The sequence below is a fragment of the Gracilinanus agilis genome, chromosome 1, assembly GCF_016433145.1.
Source record: "Gracilinanus agilis isolate LMUSP501 chromosome 1, AgileGrace, whole genome shotgun sequence".
Taxonomy (NCBI): Eukaryota; Metazoa; Chordata; class Mammalia; order Didelphimorphia; family Didelphidae; genus Gracilinanus; species Gracilinanus agilis.
The window spans coordinates 109,917,884-109,944,590 of record NC_058130.1 but is presented as its reverse complement, the minus strand read 5'-3'; the positions used below and the strand labels follow the sequence as shown (position 1 = coordinate 109,944,590).

Below are 26,707 nucleotides of genomic sequence, written 5' to 3'. Positions count from 1 at the left end.
GGTAACTCTAGAGACACGAAGAGAACTAAAGGTCTCCTGCATATTAATAGATCTGCTGTGGAGGATTTGTGGGAAATCATAGCCAAGAATCACAGAGAATAAAGTAATTGTGATCTGCACTGTTGGAAGGAGTTCCCATTCTGTGAAAATCAAAGGTCTTTCAAAGCACCAAAGTATCCCAGGTCTAAAACATTCTGTGTCTGAATTGGTAGTAAACTAGTGTTTCTGTCAATAATCATCTCCACTGAGTAAGACTAAGGCTGATGTCTCTCTTATTTTCCTCTCAGTTTACACTGTTAGATTTTTAATTAGCATTTTTACTAAAGTATTTTTATTTAACACTTATTGAATGTCAACAGATCCCATTCTTTCAATGGTGATTTACATGCCTAATATAACTTTAAAAAAAAATAGGTCTATTTGTATTAGAAAAAAAAAGTAAATTACATCTGATAGAAAAGTCTCCCACATGTAGAAAAGAATTGAGTTGGAATATCTTGGCATTTAAAGAAGAATTGATATCAAGGAAAAAAACAATTGTGTCAGAAAGATGTTAGTCATTTAAACAATGAAGTTAAATAAAACACTGTTAGAACTAACTTGGTTCATTTCCTAGGGTTCACAAACCCACACTTGAGAGTTCCAAATCGAATGCTAGGGCCAAGTTAGCCCTGAAGTATGTCGCTTTCCATTTAACTATTCTTAGCATCACTGTTTTTCTAGATTTGCAAAGTTTAACTGTTCTCAACACAGTTTTTGTATCAATGAGAAATGAGTAGGATCAGAGAGGGAGGGAGGTATATAATTATCTCTTTTGGTTTCTCTCGAGTCAAATAATAACACAAAACAGTTCCAAAGAAATCTAAGCCCTTTGGGGGAAATCATAGGTCTTTGTAATTTGAAGAGAAAAATCAGGGAAACATGAAATGCTCCCACTAGAGAGGGTAGGCTTTTCATACCTCTTGGTCATTCCATCCCTGTGTAGAGCAAAACACTTTGGAAAATTAAAGCCCTTTCTACATAGCCCCAAATATTTTGCAATATAGAAAATTTTGCATGTGTGTGTAAGTGTAGTCAGAACTCATGTGGCTATTAAGACGAATAAATAGTTTTCTCAAACAAAAGTGAAAGTTCCTTAAAAGAATCTAATGGTTCAGAGCTATATTGTCCACATTTTTACAGTGTAATCACCCCTATTTAATGTCAAGAAATGTTGTGGACCTGAATACAAGAATGGGTGTGCCACAGATCCCTTTTTTTGAGAAATTGCACACTTGCAAAAGACTTCTCTCAATTAGGTAATATTTTAAAATGAATTTTTGTTTTATTCATCACAGTAGTATATACATAATTTGAAAAATAGTGATGCCTTTACGTGTGAATTATTTATATAGTCAACAGAAGATGTGACTGCTTATTGTTAGATTTGCTTTTGGTTTCGTGACTGTAGGCCACATGTTGGAACCATTGGTTTAGTGGTTTGACTGCTTGGCATTTCTCCCATCCTTTATTCCCCAGCTCCCTTATTTGAGACTCCTTACTTGCAACATGATTGGCTAGCGACTAGAATTGATTGATGATTGAGGTAAAACTCATTGGGCCAATTCTTTGTAAAGTTATATTGATGGTACAAACACACCACCAATAAAAAAAAATCCCTAGGCCACACAACTAACACAGAACCAAAGAGGAATAAATACATACCAGTGCCTGCAGGGTTATCAGCCCACCCACAAATACTTTTTCTTGCCCATGGAAATATTTTTGTTGCTGTCATGTAGGACACTAACAAAAGGTTTGAGTTTTGGTGTTGCTTTTTTTTTAACCACAACATGGATCCATGTAGACAAAGCTTAAATGGATTCTGAGACAAGGACTGTAGTTTCTCCAGTAGGTTGAAGAGGACAGCAATTTGACTGTGGAGATTTGACTAAGTTGCTGTCTATTCATTTTAAATGCAAGTGTTTTTAACAATGTTTTCCTAATAGATTATTCATGTGAAAATGTTTGCTACTCTGAAGGAGCTATAACTTTGTCATCTGTTTAAAAGATGTTTGTGTTTGTTTTTTTTATTTGCAAAATACACATTACCCACCACATTCTTTAAAACCCAGCACATACAAAACAGAATGCTAAATAAATCATATTTTTAAGAATTGCCTGAACAGATGTTTGCAATTATTAAATATAACCGAAAAGAAGAAACAATTAAATTAAACAAAGAATAAAGATTATGAGCATGAGAGGCACGAGGAAGACAGTCTAAGTGGTATTTTGGGGAAATCACTTGACCTTCTGAGCCCCTGTTCTCTCATGAATTGAATGAGAGACGTGTTCCCCAAAATACAGTGGTTAGAAGTTTTGAATGGTTTTCAAAAGAAGACATGCATACAATCAACCTCATTTAAATTGTACAAATGACTACTAATAAGAGAAACTTAAATTAAAGCAAATTAATATTTCATCTCATTTAATCAACTAATAAAGATAATAAAAGAAATAGAGGGGTTTGTGGGAAGACAAGCATGCTAAGACACTTTCAAAGGATAATAATTTTATTCCTATTTTTTTTAAGTTTCATTGATGCTTTTTGTTTTTGTACCAGTTTTTGTCTCTACCATCCCCAAACCAAATCTCTCTCTCTCTCTGTTTCTCTCTCTGTGTCTGTCTGTCTGTCTGTCTGTCTGTCTGTCTCTCTCTCTCTCTCTCTCTCTCTCACACACACACACACACACACACACACACACACACACACACACAGATATATACCCTGAACCTTTCTACAAGCTTCTTGAGAATAAAGACTTTTCCTTTTCCTTGTATCTCCTGGCATATAGGAGGCACATGATAAATGTTTATTGACTATCCAATCTTGTAAAGCAGCTAAGTTAATAGTGGATAGAGAACTGGACCTGGAATTCAAATATGCCCTCAAAGATGCACTAACTGTGTGACCTTGGACAAGTTACTCACTTTCTGTCTGCCTCAGTTTCTCCTAGGGATATCATATGGATAAAATGAGATAATATTTGTAAAGTCATTCGCAAATTGTAAAGCATATATAATTACTAGCTATTAAGAGAAACCAAACATTTAAGTAAAACCAACTGACAAATCACTCACATGTGGCATAGTGAATATCACAATAACACAACATATCTGGAGTCTTCTAGGTTCCTCCTTAGAGGAAAGAGTACATTTCATCATCACTCCATCTTCCTTTCTATGGACTAAAATTGGTCATTTCAATCTGTCAGTTTTACTGCCTTTAAGTAATAATTCTCTTTATATTATTATGGTCATTGTGCATATCGTCCTCTTTATTTTGCTTATTTCTCTCAGAATCAGTTCATTCAAAAAATATTCAGTGTTTCTCAAAAACAATAATATTCTATAGGTACATAATTTTGATGCAGTTGTGAACACTGCAAATTGATCTGATTCTTCTGGAAAGAAATTTTGAATCATACAGGAAAAGTCACTAAACTATTGCTGCACTTTGACCCAGTTATTAAAGGGCATATACCCCAAGGAGATCAAAGACAGAAACAAAGGTCTAATACAGCAAAACTTTTGTAGCTATACTTTTTTTGTGGCTGCAAAGAAGCAGAAACAAAAGAGTACCCAAATACTTAAGAATGGCAGAACAATTTGCTTGATTGGTTGTGGTGGGAGGATGAGGTATATCAGGAAATAGCTGGGGTTTTTTTAAAAGAAGGCATCCATAAAACTAAAGAAGAGTTATATGAAGGTCCTTGACTAGATTATTTTTAAAGTCCTTCAGGCTCAAAATCATATCATCCTAAATGCAAACTTGTATTAAATTTAATCTAGATTTGATTTTGATGTTAGAAGTAGAGAGGAAATAATAATTAAACCATACTACTTATATTTTCATATAGGTTAGTAATATTGATGACCCTGTTTTAGACTGTTCAAGTACATTTACTTAATTGCACTTAAAACCTTGCCAGTTACTGATCTTTTCCCCATATTCAGAACACAGAAAGCATTGCTTTTTATATAATGGATCTTTTAAAATTGCCTAAGAGTCTCATTTCTTTTCTGCTTCAGAGTTATCTTTGGGATCCCTTTTTGGTTTGTTTGTTTTTTTGTTTCTAAAGGACAATAAGTCATCCTCTTTTTATCAATGCCTCTAATACCTAGCACAGTGCATTGAACAGTGTAGGAACTTAATAAGTTTTGAATGAATTTATTAATTAATGCAGAAATTGTATTAAGACCAAAATGAGATTTAGGAGGGAGGGAGGGAAGGAGAGAGAGAGAGAGAGAGAGAGAGAGAGAGAGAGAGAGAGAGAGAGAGAGAGAGAATATCTGCTTTCTTCATCCCCTCCCTATACATATATATCTATATACATGAAGTCCACGAAAACATAGGCCTGTGTACACATGCATGCACACACATTCATACACTTTTGCATTTCTCCCTCCCCCTATGTCTGAACTGCAAAAACCATTTGGAGCAGTTCTGAATCTCTGACTCCCAAGTTCAGTAAGACTCCTGGCTGGGTTCAGAATCCTTCGTGGGTAACATATTTTATAGCCCTCCAGGGATGACATGAGAATAATTTGGTGGTAATTAGTCACAGAGATGGATCTCTCCGTCAGTAGGTGCTCAGTTTGAACTGTACATCTTTTTTTTTGTCAGATTGTTGGCTGTGACCACCAGCTAGGAAGCACCGTCAAGGAAGATAACTGTGGAGTCTGCAATGGAGACGGTTCCACCTGCCGGCTGGTCAGAGGGCAGTACAAATCGCAGCTCTCAGCATCCAAACGTAAGCCGGGGACCTAATCCTCCCTGGGATGGAACCTCTTGGTGCTTGTCTAGCAGTTTACTTTCTCTTGGTCTGGGAAAGATGTTAAGATACAGCTGAGAACAAAATGGGAAATGAAATGAGCATGTTTGGGAGAACTCTGTTCTCCACTAAATAATGACTTAGTTTGGGAAAGCTAAGACTACCTGGCCAAATGGGACCAAAAGGATGAGTATTTATGTAGTTACTCCTATGTGCCAGGGGCTGTGCTAAGCACCTTACAAATATCTCAGTTGATCAAGGAGGAAAGTGCCCAAAATAAAGAAGCCACATTTCCTAGTGGAAGACTTAGCTTTGCTTCATTCTATCCTATTTATGCTACACTATCCTATGTTATCCTTACCCTATTCTCTTCATCTAATCCTTATTCCCAAAAGGTCATCTTGGTATATGGTTGGTTACAAAGAGGATTAGGAAGAATAGTATGAATAATCATCTTGAATCCTACACCATTATTAGAAAATGAATCAAAGTAATACTTTATTGATTGTGTGACATTTTTAAACAAAAAAAAACATTATTCTTAGTGTAAAAGAACAGTTTGCAATGGAAATAAAAGCTTGGCAATGAAGTAATCAAGCTCAGTCAACTCTATCTCCTGGTCATTTAGAACCAATTCTAATAGTTTGTCTTTCAATATACCTATAGAGAAAGGAAACAATCCTTGATAGGATAAGGTAGCTCCTCTCACCCGATGTACATCTAACAAGAGGGAATACCCTGATATTGTATTTCCATTAACAAAGTACTTATTTAAGTGAATCCCAGATTGAGTCCCTTGTGATTTCTCTTTCATGTTTACCTTATTCTGCTTCTCTTGAATCTTATGTTTGTGTGTTTAATATTGTATTCATTTCTGGCCTTTTCATCAGAAATACCTGAAAGTCTTCCACTTCATTAAATATCCATTCCCCCCCTCCCCAGGAAGTATATTCAGTTTTGACGGTTTGGTTATTCTTAGTAATAGTCATATCTCCTTTGCTTTCTGGAATGTCATCTTCCAAGCCTTCTGATTCTTTATTGTGATTGTTGCTAAATGTTGTGTGATCCTGACTGTAACACCATGATATTTAGATGGTTTTTTTCTTGTTACTTACAATATTTTCTCTTTGACCTAGAGATTTTAGCTATAATATTCCTGGGAGTTTTCATTTGGGGATCTCTTGAAGAAAGTAATCAGTGTGGTTTCCATTGTGTTGTCTGGTTCTAAGATGTTGAGACAGTTTTCCTTGATGATTTCTTGAAATATTATGTGTGGACCCCTTTTTTTTAAGTGATGACTTTCAATCCAACAATTCTTAAATTATCTCTCTTCAATCTATTTTCAATGTAGGTTTTTTTTTCCAATGAGATAGTTTAAATTTTCTTCTATATTTTCCATTCACTGAACTTTGTTTTATTGTTTCTTGATGTCTCATGAAATTATTAGCTTCCACTTGGAAATTCTAATTTTTAAGATTACCTCCTTGAGTGAGATTTTTTTACCTCTTTTTTTCATTTAACCAATTCTGATTTTTTAGAGTTATTTTCTTCAGCCTTTTTGGTATCTTTTCTACTAGACTGATAACTTTCTTCTCATAATGTTCTTGTATTGTTCTCATTTATATTCCCAATTTCTTCTCTATCTCTCTTATTTTATTTTTTAAATAATTTTTTTGCTCTTTTTAAAAAAATCTATTTATTGAGCTCTTCTAAGAATTCCTATTGGACTTGTGTTCAATCTGTGTTTGGCTTTGAGACATGGATATTCCCTTCTGGTTTTGGGGGGCTTTCCGTCACCAAAGCAGACTTTTATTGTCAGATTAATTTTTTTATTCATTTTCTACAGCTTATTTCTTGACTTTTAACTTTATGTTAAAATTGGGCTCTCTGTTCATGGGATTTGGGGGAAGGAGTAGGTGTACTATCCTGAGTTTCAGGCTTCTTCACCCTGCTGTTTTCACAGCTAGTTCTGGAAGTCTGGAAGTTTGCAGTGCTTCCAAAGTGCTGTGATCTGGGAAGAGATGGTCACTGATCTCCTGGTCTTTGTTTTGGTCCTAAACAATATAGGGATCCTGGGGATCGCCTCTTATGACCACAAGTACTAATATTCCTCTTTCTAACGTAGAACTGCTAATAGGAACTAGGACCTCTGATCTTTTCCCACCTTGAAACCACAACCAGGAATCATGCAGTCATTATTGTTTGTTTTGTGACCTATATCAAAGCTTCTTAATTACACATTCAAGAGCATTAAACCTTAGACTATTCCCTGGGTACCTAGAACTCGGATAACAGTAAGAGTATCTTGCTTTTATACAAGACCTCCAACTATAATGTTCTAATATTCCTTTGGTTTTATGTTTTTATCAATGATTCCCTCTCTTCATCCATATGGACTGTAAATTACCCAGTGAGTTATATAGATATAATAATGACTACAGAGAAATTATAATCCATCACAATTTCTAAGCAGTTATTTTTTGAAGTAGAAAGACTTCCTTTTTTCCTTATCCACTACCATATATGCCTTCTGGCCCCTCTCTTCACTCCCCACCAACACTACCTTCCACCCAAGAAAATGAACACTAAAGTACTTGATCTGTTATACACAATGGAAGGCAATTTGTGAGTTCAGTGGCATGAAAAACTGGAACTAAGTTGTACAGACTCAGAAGGAACAAGCAGAATGTTAGAGGCCTTTTCCTGATCTGCAAATACCTAAATGAAGTGTATTATATTGAGTAAATTATATAATACAAAACCCGATGATTGCATATCATGATAAAATGCAATTGTTCCCTTTACCTTAGCACCGTATGTCCTCAGGACCAAATGATTTATGCCAATAAAGCACAGCCTGAGCATAAAACACAGCAAAATCTATAGCAGATGGCGAACAAGCCCACTCATTTATATTTCTTCCACGCTAGAAGACCCCTATGCCTCATATTTACAAACTGAGAAGTGACCCATGGGCAGGTTGGAGATTAGCCTGCCACGTGAATCTGATTGTATAAATATGCAGCTCACCATTCCAGGAGGCTTAGAAAGTGCTCTGCTGTGTCCTTTCCTCATGGTCTGCCAAAAGTCACCAAAAGCTTTGTTTTCTCCAAGCCTCAAGCACATTTTGTATTCCCCACATTGAATTCATTTTGTATCTGAACTTATAGAATTGTATTTTTCCCTTTGTGCTATCAGGCAGTGGAACAGAGAAAGGAACAAAAAATGGGGAGGTGGAGGAGGAAGAGAGGATGTAGAAGGGAGTAACAGAAAGTGCCAGAGAAAAAGAGAAGTTGAGGGAATCCTGAAAAATAATTATCACATTATAAGAAAGGAAAAACGTTCAAGACTAAAATACATAGTAATTCCACAACCTAAAGACAAACAGAAAAAATGAAACCGAAAAAGCCAGCCCTTTGTAATTTTTATGGGGAAATAATTGTGCTGACCTTTCACCTTTACCCATTTCCTCCAGCTTCCCTCTCTCTGCACTCCCAACACAAAAACCCACCATTAATCTGAGATAATATACTTTATTTCTGGTTCTTGAAATTAGTGTCATATTCATTTAAAACATTAAATATATTCATAATGCTTGATTTTGGCACCAAGGCCAAACCTGGGTAAAATTGTGACATAGACCTAGTTTAAATCTGATACTATCTGGCTTCCTTTTTACCATGATTTTTCCTCCTCTGGAATTCCCCTGCCCTCATTCCATTCATTACCTGCCCTTCTATTATACACACACACACACACACACACACACACCATTTAGGATCATTGCACCCTTTAGCCCACTTCTTTTCAACACTCGTTCCCAGGAAAGAATCAAAGGATCTCATTCACGTTGATAAATATAAGAACACTAGTATATTACTCTCCTTGGGGATATCTACATTTTAACAGAAATGGGGACAGAAATCCCCATTTGGCTTAAATCAGAGGAAATAAGGTTGCATTGTAGGATTTCAGATATCATGTGGCTGAATTGGAGAGGTGTATTTTCCTTAAGCTGCTCATGTGTGTATTTCGTCTACTTGTGAGCAGATATCTGGAGTCAGATTTTCAAAATACAGTATCAGGAACACCAAAGTCCCAATTCTTTTGAATACCAGCTCGTATTTCCCTATCTCGTTGTCATTTACTAAGTACTTTCTTCACAGCAATTCTGGAATTACAAGTTCTTATTCCCCATTTTATTGATTAGGAAACTGAAGAGTTGTGACACGGAAGGATTAGACTTGTTTTACTGGCCCCTGGATGTCAAAACTTGCAGTGACAGGGTAAAGAAAAGTTACAGAAAGGGAAATTTTAGTTCAATATTGGGGAAAGTTGTTGACAATTAGAAATGTGTAACAGTAAAATGAGTCACCTCAGGAGGTAGTAAATTCCCCAACACTAGGTCTTCAGAAATCCCAACAGGGTTGTTATAGAAGAGACTTTTGATTGGGATCGGATTAGTTGACCCTTATACTCCCTTACAGCTTTTGGATGATCTTAATTCAGAGAGTTTAAATTGGCTGCTGGTCACATAATTAGTAAGTGATTTAGCCAGGACTCAAAACCATGTCTTCCAGTGCTATTTACAGATCTCTTTTCTCCCAATCTGGCTGCCTCTGATAGGCACTTTAGTAAGATCTGGATTTGGACTGAGCTCCTTATCAAAAAACTTTCCTTTTTCTCTTTTTATTGGTCTCTAGGAGCATTTTGATGGAATAGTGGATAGACTTCTGGGCCTGGAATCAGGAAGAATTAATCTGGTCTCAAGCACTTAACTACCTATGTGACTGAGCAAGTCACTTAACCTCTGTCTGCCTCAGTTTATTCAACTATAAAATGGAGATAATAATGACACCTACCTTCCAAGGTTCTTGTGAGGTTCAAAGGAGACAGTATTTGTAAAGTATCATAGTGTCAAAACATCAAAAGAATCAAAGTAAAGTATCATAGTGTCTGGCACTTAGAAGAGACTTAACAAAGATTTTTATCTTCCTACCCTTTCATATATCCATAACCCTACAACTACAACTGTTAGTTCATTACTACTTCTAACAGTTTTTCAGTGTTTTCTGGAGTGGTAAATTGGAGACTGAGGGCTCTTGTCCCAGCTGTACCATTTCCTAGATGTGTAACCTTGTCACCTCTCTGGGTCTTATCTTTATCAGCTGTCAAATAAGGAGGTCAGAATCAATTATCTTGAAGGTCCCTCTCCAGCTGTAAAGTTTTTCCATCCCAATGAACTGCCAGAATTTAAAATTAAATCACCAATGGCAATGATCAGAATTAATGGTGGTCAAATTATTGTTTACCTTGATATAGTCATTGGCTCAAATAAACATCTCCAGCACTCAAATCGGATGAGCCTTTTGAGAATCCTCATTGGTAAGTTTAGCCCAATGCCCCTGCCTATCTTGGCTTATCAAATCAGGATGCCTAATGAGCCAAGACATTCTGGTGCTCATTTATTGGGACTCGGTCATTCCTCAGAAAAGCAAGGCTTTGCCCTTAGAGTAGATTCTTATTTCAGTGGGGAAAAAAAAGGAATGAGCCACATTCAAGTAGGTTCTTGATCTTAACAATCTGCCCCTATTTAGGAAAAAAAAATAAAAGCAGGAGCACACCACTGAAGTAGGGACCTTTGGGCATTTGTGTATACTAATCAACTTAGCAAAGCTTTCTTCATTCTTTTCCAAGATTCTTTAACTTGGGAGTGGGATATTGGGGTGGGATACACTACTGAAATACTCAGGAGTTCCTGCTAAGGAACTGGGGAAAGAATGGAGAAGAGGAGGGGTACTACACACATACTACATATATATATATAGTCATATTCCCTTCCTCCGTGCCCTGAATGGTGAATATCTATGTTAGGTGAGAAGAAGAGTCCAGGTTTTAGCCCTAGTGTGTATGTTTAAATCCTAGTTCTTCAATTGTGACCTAGCACAAGCTATTTAATTTCTCTTAGTATCTGTCTTATCATTTATTTTATATGAAGGATTTAGACTAGATCATAGATTCTTAATCTTGGATCCATGAGCACCTCTTACCTCCTTCTCCCTACTAGTAATCTGTGAATTTGGATAGGGGAAATTTTTTTCATTTCAATATAATTGGTTTCTTTTGTAATTCTATGGATATTATTTTATGATTAAAAAAACCTTTTCTATGAAGATATCCATAGGCTTCATCAAACGACCAGATAAGTCCAGGACACAAAAAAAGGTTAAGAATCCCTGGAGGAAATCATCTCCAAGATCTCTTCCAGCTCTAAATCCTTAGCAAAGCCTCATGGAATTTAAGTGACCAACTGAATGAGTTTTACCCTCTTTCCTGAGATTGCAAGTTCTCATTTGATCCAACTGAAGTATGCTGTGAAAGATGGCATACCTGAATACTTGTATTGAATATTGCTGAAAATAAACATTTTTACACCTAGAAAATGATAACATAATTAAACGCTATCCCTATCAGAGCCCTTTGGCATAGAACAATTTGGCACTGCCTCTGCTCCAGATAGAACATCTGCCCTCCCAAGTTATTTATGGGATAAAACATTCTGAAGTGCCCAATAGCAATTAGTGGGTCTCATAAATTTAAAATATCTAGCCTGGTATAATAGAGTCAGGAAGAACTACATCTGATATGTTATCACAGCTGTGTGACTATAGGCAAGGTACTTAAACACTCAATACTCTAGACAACTTTCAAAAAATATAAGTTATGGATGAGTTACCTATCTGAGTCAGTGAAGTTAGTTTCCATATTCAATATCCTCTTCCATGTTCTGTTTTGTTTTTAAAAACCTTTACCTTCCATCTTAAAATCAATACTGTGTATTGGTTCCAAGGCAGAAGAGTAGGAAGGGCTAGGTAGACAACTTCTTCGGGATCATACAACACACACAACAAAATATATGATGCCACATTTGAACCCAGGACCTCCTGTCCATGATTTTTAAATTAAATGTTTTTCAAATCATAAAAATTTACCTTTTCTCCATCTCACCTCTTCTAATATTCCGCATTGAAGAAGGAAGGAAGGAAGGAAGGAAGGAAGGAAGGAAGGAAGGAAAACCTTGTTCAAAATCCTTATAGTCAAGCAAAATAAATTCTCACTTTAACCATTTCTCCCCCAAAATGTATGTGTATGTCTTAGTCTATAATCTGAATCTATCACTTCTCTATACAGATGTGGGTAGCATGTTCTTATCTGAAATCGTTTGATCATTGTATTGATCAGAGTTCCTAAGTCTATCACAACTATTTGTCTTTATGATATTGTCACATAAATTGTTTTCTTAATTCTGCTCACTTCACTCTGTATTACTTCATAGAATGTTCTCAAGTTTCTCTGAAACCATTCCTGTAATCATTTTGTACAGAACAATTGTATTCCATCATATTCATATACTATAACTTGATTCTCCTTTCCTGAATTGATAAGCAACCCAGAGTTTTCAATTCTTTGTGATCACAAAAAGAGCTGTTATAAATATTTTTGTATATCCTTAATTAAAATTTTTATTTAGAACTTAACCTTTATTTAATCTATCTTCTCTTTTATCCACCATCCCTCTCCTTTCATACACTTTCTCATTGTTTTTCTCACTCCTATTTCTCTGTTAAGTGAAAGTTGTAACCAGTTCCATGTGTACATATGTGTATGTGTATTCTTCCTTCCTTTGGCCAATTCAAATGGGAGTAAGTTTCAAAAGTCATCCACACCCTTCACTCCTTCCTCCTTGTTTATATAGACTTCTGCTTTATGCACCCCAAGTATGCAAGATAATTTTCCCATCCTTTTTCCCTTTCCTTTCCACTAATGTGTTCTTACTCTTCTCCTCCCTTTCTATTCTTAAGATTATCAAAATATAGCAGAACCACTCCCAGGCCCTTTGTCTAACTGGACTCCCTCCATGACCCTTGATGATAATAGGGTACAGAAGAAAAACATATATCATCTCCCCATAGTCTAATGTCCTCATTTGGTTCCTGATGATTGTTTTTTCATGTTTTCCTCAACTCCTACGTTTGTATTTCAAAGTTTCTAGATGACTGATCTTTTCATCAGGAATGCCCTTTGTAGAAGGCACTGGTTTTCATCCTCCTGGTATAGATGATGAAACTGAGGCTTGCAGAGCTTGAGAGACTTGCTCAGGGTCATCTAGGTAGTAAACAGCAGAGCCGGAAACTGAATCCACATCCTCAATTCCAAATCTTTCAATCTGCTGTCAAGTTTATGTTTACACATCAGGCTTGTTAGCAGCGTGAGATGGAGGAAGAAATTCCAATCCTACTCATTCTCTCATTCATTCTCTCTCTGTCTCACTGCTCTTTTTTTTTTTACAGAGGATGAAACCGAGGTGCAGAGAAGGAATGTAATTCTTTTCCATAAGGAAATGAACCCTTCAAATTTCTGTCCCCCTCTGCTTGACCTAGCAAAGGAAGAGTGCTGTGTCAGCAGCATCTGAGGAATACTGGTCCTTTCCCATTTCGGGGAGGGGGTAGGAAAAAGACCCACTAATAGTGGGTGGGTGAGAAGGCAATGAACTGAATGTGTGCAGGACCAGAGTTTCCCTTTTCCATGCACTCTCTTTGACCTGTAGATAAACAAAGACTTTCTATTTCTAGAAATCTAATTCTCTAACTGAACTAACCATTTTTTAAAGCTTCAAAGAGCATTTCTTTATGTGTGTGCCTTAAGAGCAATGTGGGACTAGTCCCAACTATTTTTCCATTTTCTTGTTTTTTATATAAAACACACCCCAAACTTTTCTACCTGGAACTGAGTCTGAGTGGTTTCGTTTGGTTTGGTTTCTGTCAGCTCTGTGCGATAGGAAAAACAGAACTTTGAAGTCTATCAAATAAGTGAGATACTACATACCAAAAGAAACTTAGTGCCCATAAAATCTTTGCACAGCATTAATAGGGTTGAATACCTACCACAAAAATGAACAATATGGGAATAGGCATCAATTGATAATACGTGTATAACCCAGTGAAATTGCTTATCAGCTCCAGGAGGGAAGAGGGGAGGGAGAGAACAGGAATCATGTAACCATGGATAATATTGTGAAGTAAATAATAAATATTTTAAAAAATAAAAAGTGAATCCTTTACCTCTAAAATGCAAAAACTATAATTAAATGAGAGCAACTCATACAAGCTTTGACTTCCCAAAACGTCCGCTGAGACCTCTTTGCAAAATGATCAATTGGCAATGATTTATTAGATTCCCACCATGTGCCAGGTGCTGTGCTAATTACTGGAGAAACAAAGGCAAAAATGAGAGAGTACCTTCTGCAAGGTGCATGTGTTTTATGGGAATATACGTGATGTTCTCAGAAAAATAAACGTAGGAGACACACGAAATAAATAATACACTATGAAGGGCATGACTAACTGGATGAAATGAGAAGAGGCTTCTTGAAGGAGGTGAAGCTTGAGTTGAGCCCTGAGTACATGTAGGGGTTCCAAAAAGTGAAGGTGAGGAGAGACAATATAAGAGAATAGATGGAATGTCAAATTTAGGAAATAAAAAGTAGCCCATCTGGAAAGGGCATAGAGTATGTTTGTGAGGGGAGTAATATTTAATTAGCCTGGAGAGATAGGCTGGAACCAGACTGAGAAGAGCTCTATACGCCTCCAAAAATGGAGTTTCTATTTTGTTCTAAAGACAATAGGAAACCGGTTTTTAAGTGAAGTTTCAGGGAGGCGATGTCTTTGTCATATACTACTTTCTTCTGCCTCAAAAAAACCTAGCCTCCCTCACAGAATTAGGACCAGATTGAATTTCCCCACGCTGGACTGTTCATTCCTTTAAGGGCATGGCCTTAAATCATATTTGTATCTGTATCCCCAGAGCCTGACACGTAGCAGGTGCTTTATTGATCCATCTTCATCGATTAACTCGCCTGTGATTAGTTCAGAGACAGTCGGGAGATCAGGCTGCTTCCTGATATTTCATCATGACAGTTCTGCCTCTCCAAGCTCATCTTCTCAATGAGGCTTCTTGTTTACAAAGGCAAATGAGGACCACGTGCATGACGTTGGGGATTTAAATATAGACACAATATAGTTCATGCTATCTGGGAGTTTGCAATATAAATGAAGACAGAATCAGAGAGACCTCAGTTCTAATGCTGCCTCTAACTCTTACTAGCTACAGGACCCTAAACAATTAAACTTAATCTCTTCAAGGCTCAGTTTCCTTGTCTATAAAAAATGGAAATAATACTATTAATACTTCCTGGGATTGTTTGAGGATTAAATGAGAGAATGTATAGCATTATATAAGTATCAGGAACTATGACAATTTTAAAAGTATTGTGAGTTTTTAATATCTCTGCCCAACTTTCAGGGATGAATAACTATAATTAAGTGGCACTTTTTTGAAGAAGGACACAGGTCTGACTTGACATTTATACTAGCAGTGAAATTGTAAATAAAACTACCTGTTGACTTTCCTTTATGGTCGTTTTTCTAATGATTTACTTGAGAGTAGAAGATCATTTTAATGGACACATTTTCTTTAAATGCCCACTTTATTCCAAACCTATTACAAGTATAAAATAAAATGAAGTATAAAGTATAAAAGAAGAACAAGTGAACCTGCCTGTGAGGTCCTGGGAAGGGGAAATGTATTCTTTTGTATATGGTGACAGACACTGCCAAGCTGAGACCTTTGCCTTTTTGTAAAAGGAAAAGTTAGTGAATCTTTATTGTACACCTAGTGGGTATTTGGCCATACAAGAAGATACATAAGAATCAGGGACGGAGGCTCTCACTTCTGAAACACTTTATATGTATATATGTTTGTATGACGATAGTGTACTATATGTATACATATAATGTGTATAGAATATCTAGCATGCATGTATGCATATGTGTTACTATATTCATGTGTATATGTGTATTGTACACATATGATATATTATATGCTTGTGTTGATATATTCATATACTCATATATTTCTATTTTATGAGTGAATGCATATATATATAGTAAATATAATATATAGGGTTTCTTCCCTATTCTTCCCGCTGCCTTTTTTCTCATTCTGCTCCCAATCAAAAATAAAAAGTAGTGCAAGGGACAGGTAGGTGACTCAGTGGATAGAGAGCCAGGCATAGAGATGAGAGGTCCTGGGTTCAAATCTAGCCTCAGACACTTTCTAGCAAATGGGCAAGTCACTTAATATCTATGAACTAGCCCTCACTGCTCTTCTGCCTTGGGATGAATACTTAGAATCAATTCTAAGTCAGAAAGTAAAGGTTGAATATGGAAATAGGTCTTGATCAATGACACCTGTAAAACCCAGTGGAATTGTGTGTTAGCTATGGGAGGGGGTGGGAGTAGGGAGGGGGGGAAGAGCATGAATCATGTAATCATGGAAAATTTTTCTTAGTCAAATTAAATAAATTGTTAAAAAAGAAAGTAAAGGTTGTCTTTTTTTTACAATAATTCTTAGACATTTACCTGAGTTCCTCAATGACTCAATGACTTCTTTATGGTCACATAGCTAATAGGTGTCAGAGACTTCTTGATTCTAAGACCAGCTCTATCTGCACTATGTCATACTACCTCTCCACACAAACACTTTTAAAGTTACAGAATGGTCTAAAATAAATTGTTTTAATTAGAAACAAAATGCAAAACAAAACAAAACAAAATGAAATGAAAAATTGCAAGGAGTGTCCTTTTCATCATTTGGGATAGTGTTTAAAAAAAAAACAACTAGAGAACTTCTGATCTATTTCATGGGAAAAGGTGAATTGGGGGAGATGGTTTTTGGTATTGCTAACAGTACTAAACTGTTAACAGGGTTCCATTTTCAAATGTTAGAAAAAAAACTCAGAACCCCAAACTGATTATCTGTGTATTTTTTTTGCTTCTCTCCAGTTGATGACACCGTAGTTGCCATTCCCTATGGAAGTAGACACGTTCGCCTTGTCTTAAAAGGACCCGATCACTTGTGTAAGTAACTTGATTAATTGTCTTCCTGGAGATAATCAGCTATAGCATGATCTTTATTCCTTGGTTTGGTATTGAGGTTGATGTTTATTTTTCTTTACCCGCCAGAGACTAAAACACAGAAATAACAAATCTTTCAACTCTACTCTAATAATTGTGTTTTGAATGCTTCGGTTTATCTCTTGGCTTGTTCATTTGATGGTAGAAAGCTCTCTGCAATTATTTCTAACTACACAGAGCAAAAAGAACAGAATATATGTACACCGACTTGATAGTTCATAAGTTTAATATGTTTCTTTTTTTTATAAGTAGAATCTCTCTTCTCTTTCCATCTCAGTCTCTCTCTATCTCAGTCTCTGCCTCTGTTTCTTTCTGTCTCTATCACTGTCTCTCTCCTCCTTCTCCTTCTCCTCTTCCTTCTGTCTTTGTCACCATTTTTATTCTTTCAGTTAAAAGGAACGCAAAACAAAAGTAAGGATTTCTAACCTGTAGCCCTTAAAGGAAATAATTGAGTTCAACAAATGTTTTTGAGCACCTACTGTGTATCCAAAGAGTTCAGCTTATTAAATTAGGTCAATGAGCATTTCTTAAGCACTTTTGTAATAGTGGGTTGTACAGTCCTGATATCCTAAGATAGCAGTAGTTCAAATGCAAAATCCAAGTGTCAGCATGATGTTTACAATTTCCAACACCAAGTAGTAGAGTTGTTTCACCAAAGTTTTTTTCATTTCAATGAAAGAATTGATTTTCAATTTGGTCATTTTAGCTATACAAGGCAACCTTTAAAAAATTGTTTTCTTCTTTTAAGTTTATAGCTATTTAGATGTAGAGCTGTGAATTTCAAGCAGAAATTATGGGCTATAAAACTGGGAAGGGGGGCAGGGAGAACATCCTAAGGTTTTCTTAAAAGTTCAGTTTGACTGAAATTCTTCACTTTAATGGGCCCCTTGTGCATCCCTGATCAGCTCCACTGTGGTTGTTACTCTCTTCCCAGTAAATGATCTATCTTCTGTTCCCTCCTACACACATGCATATTCAACTGACTTAAGGAGCAAACATTATCTTTTGGCCTTTGGGTTTGGATGAAATCACTGCGAAGAAAAAAAGCAAGAGAAAGATAAATAGGAGACCCAACAATAAGACAAAAAAACAACTGTGCTGTTTTTTATAGGAATAAATACGAATGTATTTTGTGATGAAGATAATGGTGAGAGGGAAGGTATATAACCTGTTGGTGTCTTTAAAGTATAAGAAAGAGTAGAATGGAGTTCAAGCACAATCCAAGGGAGGCTGATCTCTCACCTCCTCAGAAACCCAGTTCATTTCTAGCCCTGGACAACTCCATAAAATACACTGTTCCCATGTCAAAGCATTATATATGTGCATGTGAACTATAGCTGTTCAAACGATTCTTTTCCCCTTTGAGAATAGAGCTGGGTTGACTGCCGGCTCACTGCCGGTGTAGCAACCACACTCAAAAACAGTATTTTTCTGGGCAATGACAGGCTAAAATAAAATATCTAAGCCAAGGCCATCAGCAAACAAGGAAGAAGCTGGTTTCACTCGAAAGCAGTGAGCCCAAAGGAATGGACTAACGTGAGTATTTTAGAGTAGATCATTCTCCCAGATTTACTTGCTGTAAGGATACTACGAAGCTTGACAACTAAGCTATTTAGCTTAATCAACCAAGTGGTCCAAGGGCTAGAAAGCCATCAGGTTTACAGATGGCAAAAAAAAAGTGAAATAAAATCTACTAAATCCTTTATTTCATCACACTGAGTTATTGTTGAAAATTCAAGTATTATTTCTAAGGAGTAATCCTCCCACTCTCCCTCCTCCTGCCCCCTGCCACCATTTTTGGAGATTGTACAGCAGAATGAATGCCTGAGTAAGCAACATTGGGTCCCTCCTCCATTCTTTCCCTCCCTACTCCCAGAGGCCGATCCAGTTTTGGCAGAGTCTTGGGTATTGAGGTCCAGATTGGAAGAGACCCAGATGGATTGGCGGGACTCTGGGTCATCTTCCTGAACGAGCCTAAGGAAGCCAATTTGGTCCCAGAGCCAGAGCAGCCTTAGACCTCCTGGGCTAGGCCAGAACCAGCTTCTGTTGCAAGTCCAGTGATAATATTAGTTAGTTGGATAAAGGCCCAGAGGGCATGCTTATCAAATCTGTAGATAATACAAGCCTAAGAAAAAGAACTAATATATGTTGTTTAGATATTGTCTCTAATACCATTAAAATTCAAAAAAGATATTTTGGGGCTCAAAGGATGGGACCGAGCTAACAAGGCAAAATTTAAATGGAACTTATGTGGGAGTATAAAAATGTATCTAGGAAAATTGTCTCTGGCCCTGGATTTTTCATAGGTTTGAAAATCAGCTATATAAGTAATAAGATGAGGAAGACTTGGTTTAATAGATCGGGTAAAAAAGAGCCCCGTTCACATAATGAACCAAAAAAAACCACCAATACAATTATACTTTATTAAGAAAAGCTAGTAAAGATGAGGGAGGTTGCAGTGCTGTTTTTTCTGCCCTGATCAAACCCTACCTAGAATACTTCATTCAATTCTAGGTACCACATTTTTAGGAGGGACTCCTAAATGACTAATGTATTACCAAGACAGCCAACCAGGTAGTACCATGGATAGAGTGCTGGACTCAAAGTCCTAAGATGTTAGAAAGAACAAAATTCAAAGACTGCCTCAGACCATCACCATTTGGGTGATCCATTTAAAGTCACTTGACCTCTCTCTTCCTCAGTTTCTTAATCTGTAAAATGAAGATAACAGCATCTACCTCAAAGGGTTTGATGAAAATTAAATAAAATAATATATATATAAAACCCTTTGCAAACTTGAAAGCACTACATAAATATTAGCTATTATTATTAATGCTACTATTTTCAGAGGGAGGCAGCAAAGACAGGTAAGAGAAGAGGAGATGATGCCATCAGATGAGTTGAAAGAACAAGGGATATTTATCATGGGAAAGAGAAGATATGGTCACATAGTAGCTGCCTTCAAGCTTCTGAAAGGCTATCATGTCAAAGGGGGCATCTGACTTATTTTAGAGGGTAAAAGTAAACTTTTTTTTCTTTTTTAGAGGTTATGAGGAGATAACTTTCAGAAAACGGAGTATAAGGATTCACTTGGTAACAATTAGAACTTCCTGAAAATGGAATGGGGTAATGAGCTCTCCAGCCCTGCAAGTGTTTAAGAAGAGGGTAGAGAGTTGCCTTTCAGCTATCCAAAGAAAGGATTTCCCTAGAGGGAAATCCTTTCTTTGGATAGCTTCCTCCAGAGTTGCAGTGATTCCCAAAGTGGGCACCACCACCCCCTGGTGGGTGCTGCAGCAATCCAGGGAGGCGGTGATGGCCACAGGTGCATTTATCTTTCCTATTAATAGCTATTAAAACTTTTTTAAAATTAATTTCCAGGGGGCTAAGTAATATTTTTTCTGGAAGGGGGGCAGTAGGCCAAAAATGTTTGGGAACCACTGGCTCTAGAGCAATATAAGACTCTCTTGTACCAAATTCATACCAACTTCCAGCTTTCTCAGAGGACGGGGTAGGAGGTACCCTTTTTCCTCCTACACTGGGGCTAACTCTTAACCTCTGTGGTATAGCGCTGTTGGCATTTCCACAGGTCAGTGAGCCTTCCAGCCTTGGCTTTGTCCTGGAGAAGAGAATATGGAGTTACTCTGGAAGAATCATTAAACATATGCTTAGCCACCAAGATTTTTCAACTGCTAATAAATTAATAAATGCTTGGCATTGTTATATCCCTCTTAAATCCTTTATAGATTACGCAGGTACCAGTGCCTACTCACAGCTTCTAATAACAAGTGAATTTATTCCATTTTACAGATGAGGCCATTTAGCCTCAGAAAGCTAATGTGATAACTTGCCTATGATGGCACAGTGGGTACAAACAATGGGCCTGAAGTCAGGAAGACCTGAGTTCAAATTGGCCCTCAGACATTTGCTAACAGTGTGACACTGGGCAAGTCACTTAGCCTTTATTTGCCTCAGTTTCTTCATTTATAAAGTGAGGATAATGATATCATCTATCTCCCATAGTTGCTATGCTCCCAGAGGATCAGATGAAATAATATTTGTAAAATATTTAGCACAATGCCTGGCATATAGTGGGTGCTATATAAATGTTAAATATTATTATTAAGTAACAGAGTTGAGATTTGAACCTGGATCTCTTCTGTTTCTCAGTCTTTTTATCAATATGCTCAGTGGCCAGAGGGTAATGGGCTCTACATAAACTCACTGAATAACAAATTACAGTAATCAGGAAATGTTTCCATATGCCTGATTTACTTAATTCATTCAACTAACATTAACACACCATTTGTGTGTACCACACTGAAATCAGTGATATGAGTCATTAAAAAATATATTCATGCAACAAACATTTACCTCTACCTTTAAGTCTATTCAGAGATCCTGTGGGAGGTAAATATGGCTGCTCATTGCCTCTAGTATAAAATACAAATTCCTATTTGACATTTAAAGCCCTTTACAGTATGGCTCCAACCCATGTTTATAGATTTATTTCCTATGACACCCCCACGTTCCAGCCAAAGTGGCTGCTGTTTCCTATCCAGAACTTTCCATCTCTTAACTCCAGGCCAATCTTTGCACACACTGTTCTCTCTATGATTGAAATTCTCTCTTTCTTTCCCTCTGCCTCATAAGAGCTCTAGCTGCTTTCAAGGATCTCCTCAACTGGCACCTCCTACATGAGGACTTTTCTGGGTTCTTCACCCTCCAAAAAAAGTTATTCCATCCTTACCTTGTATATATTTTATATTAGAAATCCATATACAGGCTATTTTGTTTTCCTCGTAGAAACCAGCCAGGGCAGGACCTGTTTTCATGATCTTTTCCTTATACCAATAGCTAGCAGAAAAGAATCACTTAACACATTTGTAGCATTAAATTGAAGTGTGAGGATGAAAGAATAAAGACACGATGTCTTGAATAAAAAAGACAGTCTAGGCGATTCGAAAATCTGAGTTCAGTCCCTTGATTCAGCTTCCCAGTGTCCCCTGACAACGTTGTAAGACTGAAAGTTGCAAAGGAGATACTGATTGACATTGGTAGAGGGACTTCCTAGCTATCAAATGATGTGATATCTGTCAATTGCCTATGACAGTGCTTGGCATATATTAGGTAATAACAAAAAAAATGCTTGTCATTCGCCTCTTCTTCCTTCCATCTCTCCTCAATGGGATCTCCCTACCCTATTAAATCACAGATCTGGTCTGAAAAGAAAAGAAAAAAAGATAAATCAAATATAAGTTTTTCCTAAGAACTAAGTTTGTCCTAGAGTTAATAGGATAGACCCAGCAATTACTATGACACTATGATGAAGGTAGTAAAAGCACTGCTGATAGTCCTACCTCTAAAGATCTCACAGCTGATCTGGGGAGAAAAGACTGCAAAAATAAAGCATCTAAATAATATGAGCAAGTATAAGAAAACATGTACCAGCAAACTCTCCCTAAGGGCAAGCAAAGGAAAGCTCCGCCTATGACATAGTCAATTGTGAGCCATAATGAAGATAATGAGTGGATGTGGACTAACAGGCAAGAAGTTATACCAGATCAAGGGAATAACTCAAAGGCGTGGAGTTGGAAAATTATGAGACAGGAATGAAAGCTAGTAAAGGGACCTGTGTGGTTAGAGAACTAGGGGCTGGATTTAGAAGGTCAACACAGATAAAGTTAAACATATATGGGAGAAGGAGCCATTCAAGAGGCTTGGATAGTGAGCTGGTGATTTTAAGTCTATTCAATCCAGTTCATTACAACTCAACATTCATTAAAAAAAGGATTAAACATATTGTGGGATTAAAAGAATTTATAGTCATTTGAAATTTAAGCTCCCCCCCAATAGTTCACAATAGACTTTATGCTTTTCACAGGTAAATATGAGATAAATATACTTCGTTGGCCATTAAAAGACCCTGTTCCTCTACTTTTGTTTTTAGGTTGTGAGATTGACTGACATTCAATTCAATAAACATTCATTAAGTTCCTACCAAGTGCCAAGCACTGTGCTAAGCCCTGAGGATGAAAATTAAAAAAAAAAAGAAAGATAATCTCTGTCCTCAAGGCACTTGCAATCTAATTGGGAAAAACAATAAGGAAAAAGAATCTAGAAAGGGTCGGAGAGACCACAGGGGGTAAGGAGCACAGAGGCAATATTTGAGCATCTTGTACCATGGAGTTAAAAACAAGCATTGCTGCTGATGGAAAGTTGCAATTAAGCCTGAAGTTCAAGTCCTACCCTCTACAAAGGCATTTGGATGGAATTTAGCATTCTAGTCTCCAGCCCTACCACAGGACAGGACAGGAGACTGAAGGAAGTAAGAAGGTAGTATAGGAATGCTTTTGTCTTTGATAGCTTGGAAAATATCCACCTTTTTTCTTTTGTTTCTTTCTATAGATCTGGAAACCAAGACACTACAGGGTACAAAAGGTGAAAATAGCCTCAGCACTACAGGTTCCTTCCTTGTGGACAATTCCAGTGTTGACTTTCAGAAGTTTCCAGATAAAGAGATATTGAGAATGGCCGGACCCCTCACTGCAGATTTTATTGTCAAGGTGAGAAGCAGCTATCATAGTACAGATATAAAGTCAAAACTGAAATGAACCAATGCATGATCACCTCAATGAAAAAGTCACTGCAGGGTCCATGGAATTTGATTCAATTCAAAATAAAATTTTTGAAGAGTCCATACTATGCAAAGCATTGTGCTCAGAAATAAAAAAGATGAAAAACAACTTAATTCCTGTCCTTGAAGAGGTTCCATTAAAATAATTAATGACACAAATAAATGTTATACTGATTAAAATGAACAAGGGCAAAGTAGGGGGGCTGACAAATGTAGGGAGGAAATATAGGGAGAAAAGCTGACTTATTGCTTTATAGAGTGTATTCCACCTGAACCAAGATTTGACTTCAACAAGCTGAGATGTAGGAGTAACATAAGATTGAAAAAAGAACATTTAATTTGAGGGCACTAGAAGTTGGCATGGATCTTTGCCCTGTCATTTATTGGTGATTCAACAGTGGACAAATCATTTCCTTTTTCTGGCCTCAGTTTCCTTATCTACAATAATTAGGGAGTTGAACTAGATGATATTAAGTCCCATTCAGCTTTTTTTTCTATAAGTCTATGCACACATTCTACACACAGAGGCCAGCATGAATAAACATATGGAAGTCTTGGAGAAGCGACTCTTCCAGGAAATATTTAATTCTAGAGTGATGAGCAAATTACATCCTGGACTTTATGGTAACTTCATGATTGAGAAATAAACATCTGACATTTTTAAGGTCTTTGGGAAACTCTTGCATGAATTCTTTGGGAAAAGCTAAGTATGATGAAGGCTTTAGGGTTCCAAAAGCCAAAACGTCTTTAATTGTGGGGAGCAGAGGGAAGACCTTTACAAGCAAGTTAGCTCACTGTAATCGGCTCATGCAGAATGTCCGTCTACAAGAAAGCATAGAGACAAACTGATGATATGAAGACATTGGTCAAATCATCATGGTCCCCCTGGCAAGTTCTGTTTTCTGTTGTGTTGGCAACAAGACTCAGTTGTTTCCTCCCATCAGAGCTTCCCGATTCTTCAAGGTAATATAAAACACATTGCTGGAAGCAACATACACATTCTATAGGAAAAAAAAGTGCACACCAAAAGAACGTTTGGGAATCACAATAAAATAAAACATTTTTCCCCTTCAGCAGGTCAGAAGAACCTGAAGGATTTCAGCTGTAAAGCTGTAAAACTTGTAATGTGTCCAGGACTCCATAAATTTTTCATCATGAGACCTGTAGCCAGAGGACATTTGATTTAAACTAATGCTTGGTGACCCTATGGCAGCTGGAAGTAGGAATACTTCATAGGAAAATGTGATAGGCAATGAGATTGAATTGAAGAGGTGTTCCAGAGGACTGTCCTCCATCACACTCAGCGTGATTGCTTTCCTTAATCCAGCCCAGATTCCAGCCACATAAAAGTCCTGGTACAAACCATCAGAGGTAACTCCTGACAGTCCCAATGCTCCAGCTAGTCAAGGAGATATTACATATCTCCGTGCGTTATTCCAAATCTGGATCTCAAAGAACAGAAATGGAATCATACCCACCTCAAATCCAACCATACAGTTGATTAATAGCATACAAAGTTTAAAATGTAAGAAGTGTACTTACTTACTCAGGCCCCCGAGTGAGTGCTACAGAATAGACTTACTCCTGCTATATATTTGTATCTTTATCTCTGAGCCCATTTTATGGATATAAGGAATCCCTTCTAGAAATACTCTTTCCTCCAATGCAGATCAATAACTCTTCTGTAATTTGTAGTCTTAGAAAGTTTCCGGGAGGCAGGAGGCATCAAGATATGTGTCCATAGTCGCACAGCTAGTATGTATCAGAGGCAAGTCTTGAATTCCTGGGATCTCATCTGTCAAGCTAGTCCCATGTTGCCTGAGAGAGGTGGGGAGAGGATGCACCCATATTTACATATAAACTATTTACTGGAAGATCAAAAACTGAAGCTGAAGATTAAATACTTTATCCACATCATGAGAGGACAGGACTTATTGGAAAAGACCCTGATGTTGGGAAAGATTGAAGGCAAAAGAAGGCAGAAGCTGAAATGGAGAGATAGTGTCATAGAAACAATGAACATGAACTTGGACAAACTTTGGGAAATTGTAGAGGATAGAAGGACCTGGCACGGTATGGATGGTCCATGGAAACATGAAGAGTTGAACATGACTGAATGGACTAGACAAAACACACACACACACACACACACACACACACACACAACGGGCACTTTCCTAGGATTCTTGAGTTAATACATTTTTAAGGCGCTTAACATACATTCAAAATATTCATGATTTCATTGATGTACTGTCCCCCAAATCAAATGTCATGCCCTCCAAGTTTTACTAGTTGTTTCTCATCAGTAGCTGTAACTGAAAAAAATTCATTACCTTATGAAATCTCACATTTCCAAATCTGAAAAGCCAAATCTCAAATAATAAGTCTTTCTTGACTTAGCTGGGCAATGCCTTGGGTGACAAAGTCAAATCTGTAAGCCGCACTTAAAGCCCTTCTAACTTGGTAGAGCCCACCAAGGTTTATAGTCTACTGCCACAACCTTGGAGAGCTCAGGGTGTCCTCCACTCTGTGAAGATGCTTTTGAGTAGTGGAGACAGAAAGAATAAAAGTGACTAAAGGTAGGAAATAGCTCTTTTAAATATATTGCATTTCATCTTCCCCCTCCCCAAAAATATCTGTGAGGTAAACAAGGATCTCTTCCTATACTCTTTCAATAGATGTGAAAATTGAGACAGAATGACTTGTCCAAGGTCATACATACAGCTAAAACTGAAAGCAGGTCTTTTATCTCCTAGCTTGCTTCTAAAAGCATAGATACATGCATATATAAGGTATATACATACATATATATAGTTATCTAAATGTAAAGGTTGATATCTAAGAAGATCCTTTCTAAGGAATAATAATCATTAGTATTATATAGCACTTTAAAAATGTACAAATTGCTTTGCATGTGTTGTTTCATTTGAACAACTACTACCTATAAGATAGGTACAACAACATTTGGATTCAGTTCTTTCTGACCCTAATCCAGGATATTGTACTGCCAAGCCTTCCCACTGAAATTGTGAACTAATTCAGAATAGCTGATAAATTCTGAGTATTTCACTTAGAGGGTAGATTTGGAATTCTTCACTATAACTCATAACTGAAGGCTGAGCCATGGGAAACAAGAGGAAAGGAATAAAGTTTTCTTTAGAAAATATTGGAAGTTGGAAAAATCTTAAGATAGTCTAAGACAAAAGATTTAAAATTTTGCA

The 26,707-nt window shown here is 37.0% G+C and overlaps 1 protein-coding gene across 1 annotated transcript in view; it reads left to right on the top strand.

Moving 5' to 3' along the window:
• The window catches only part of ADAMTSL1 (ADAMTS like 1), a 392,524-nt gene that overhangs the window by 144,679 nt on the left and 221,138 nt on the right, over window positions 1–26,707 (top strand). The window contains 3 exon segments of the mRNA XM_044657022.1: window positions 4,670–4,796; window positions 16,721–16,795; window positions 23,258–23,415. Of these exon segments, the coding sequence (XP_044512957.1) occupies window positions 4,670–4,796; window positions 16,721–16,795; window positions 23,258–23,415 (360 nt within the window).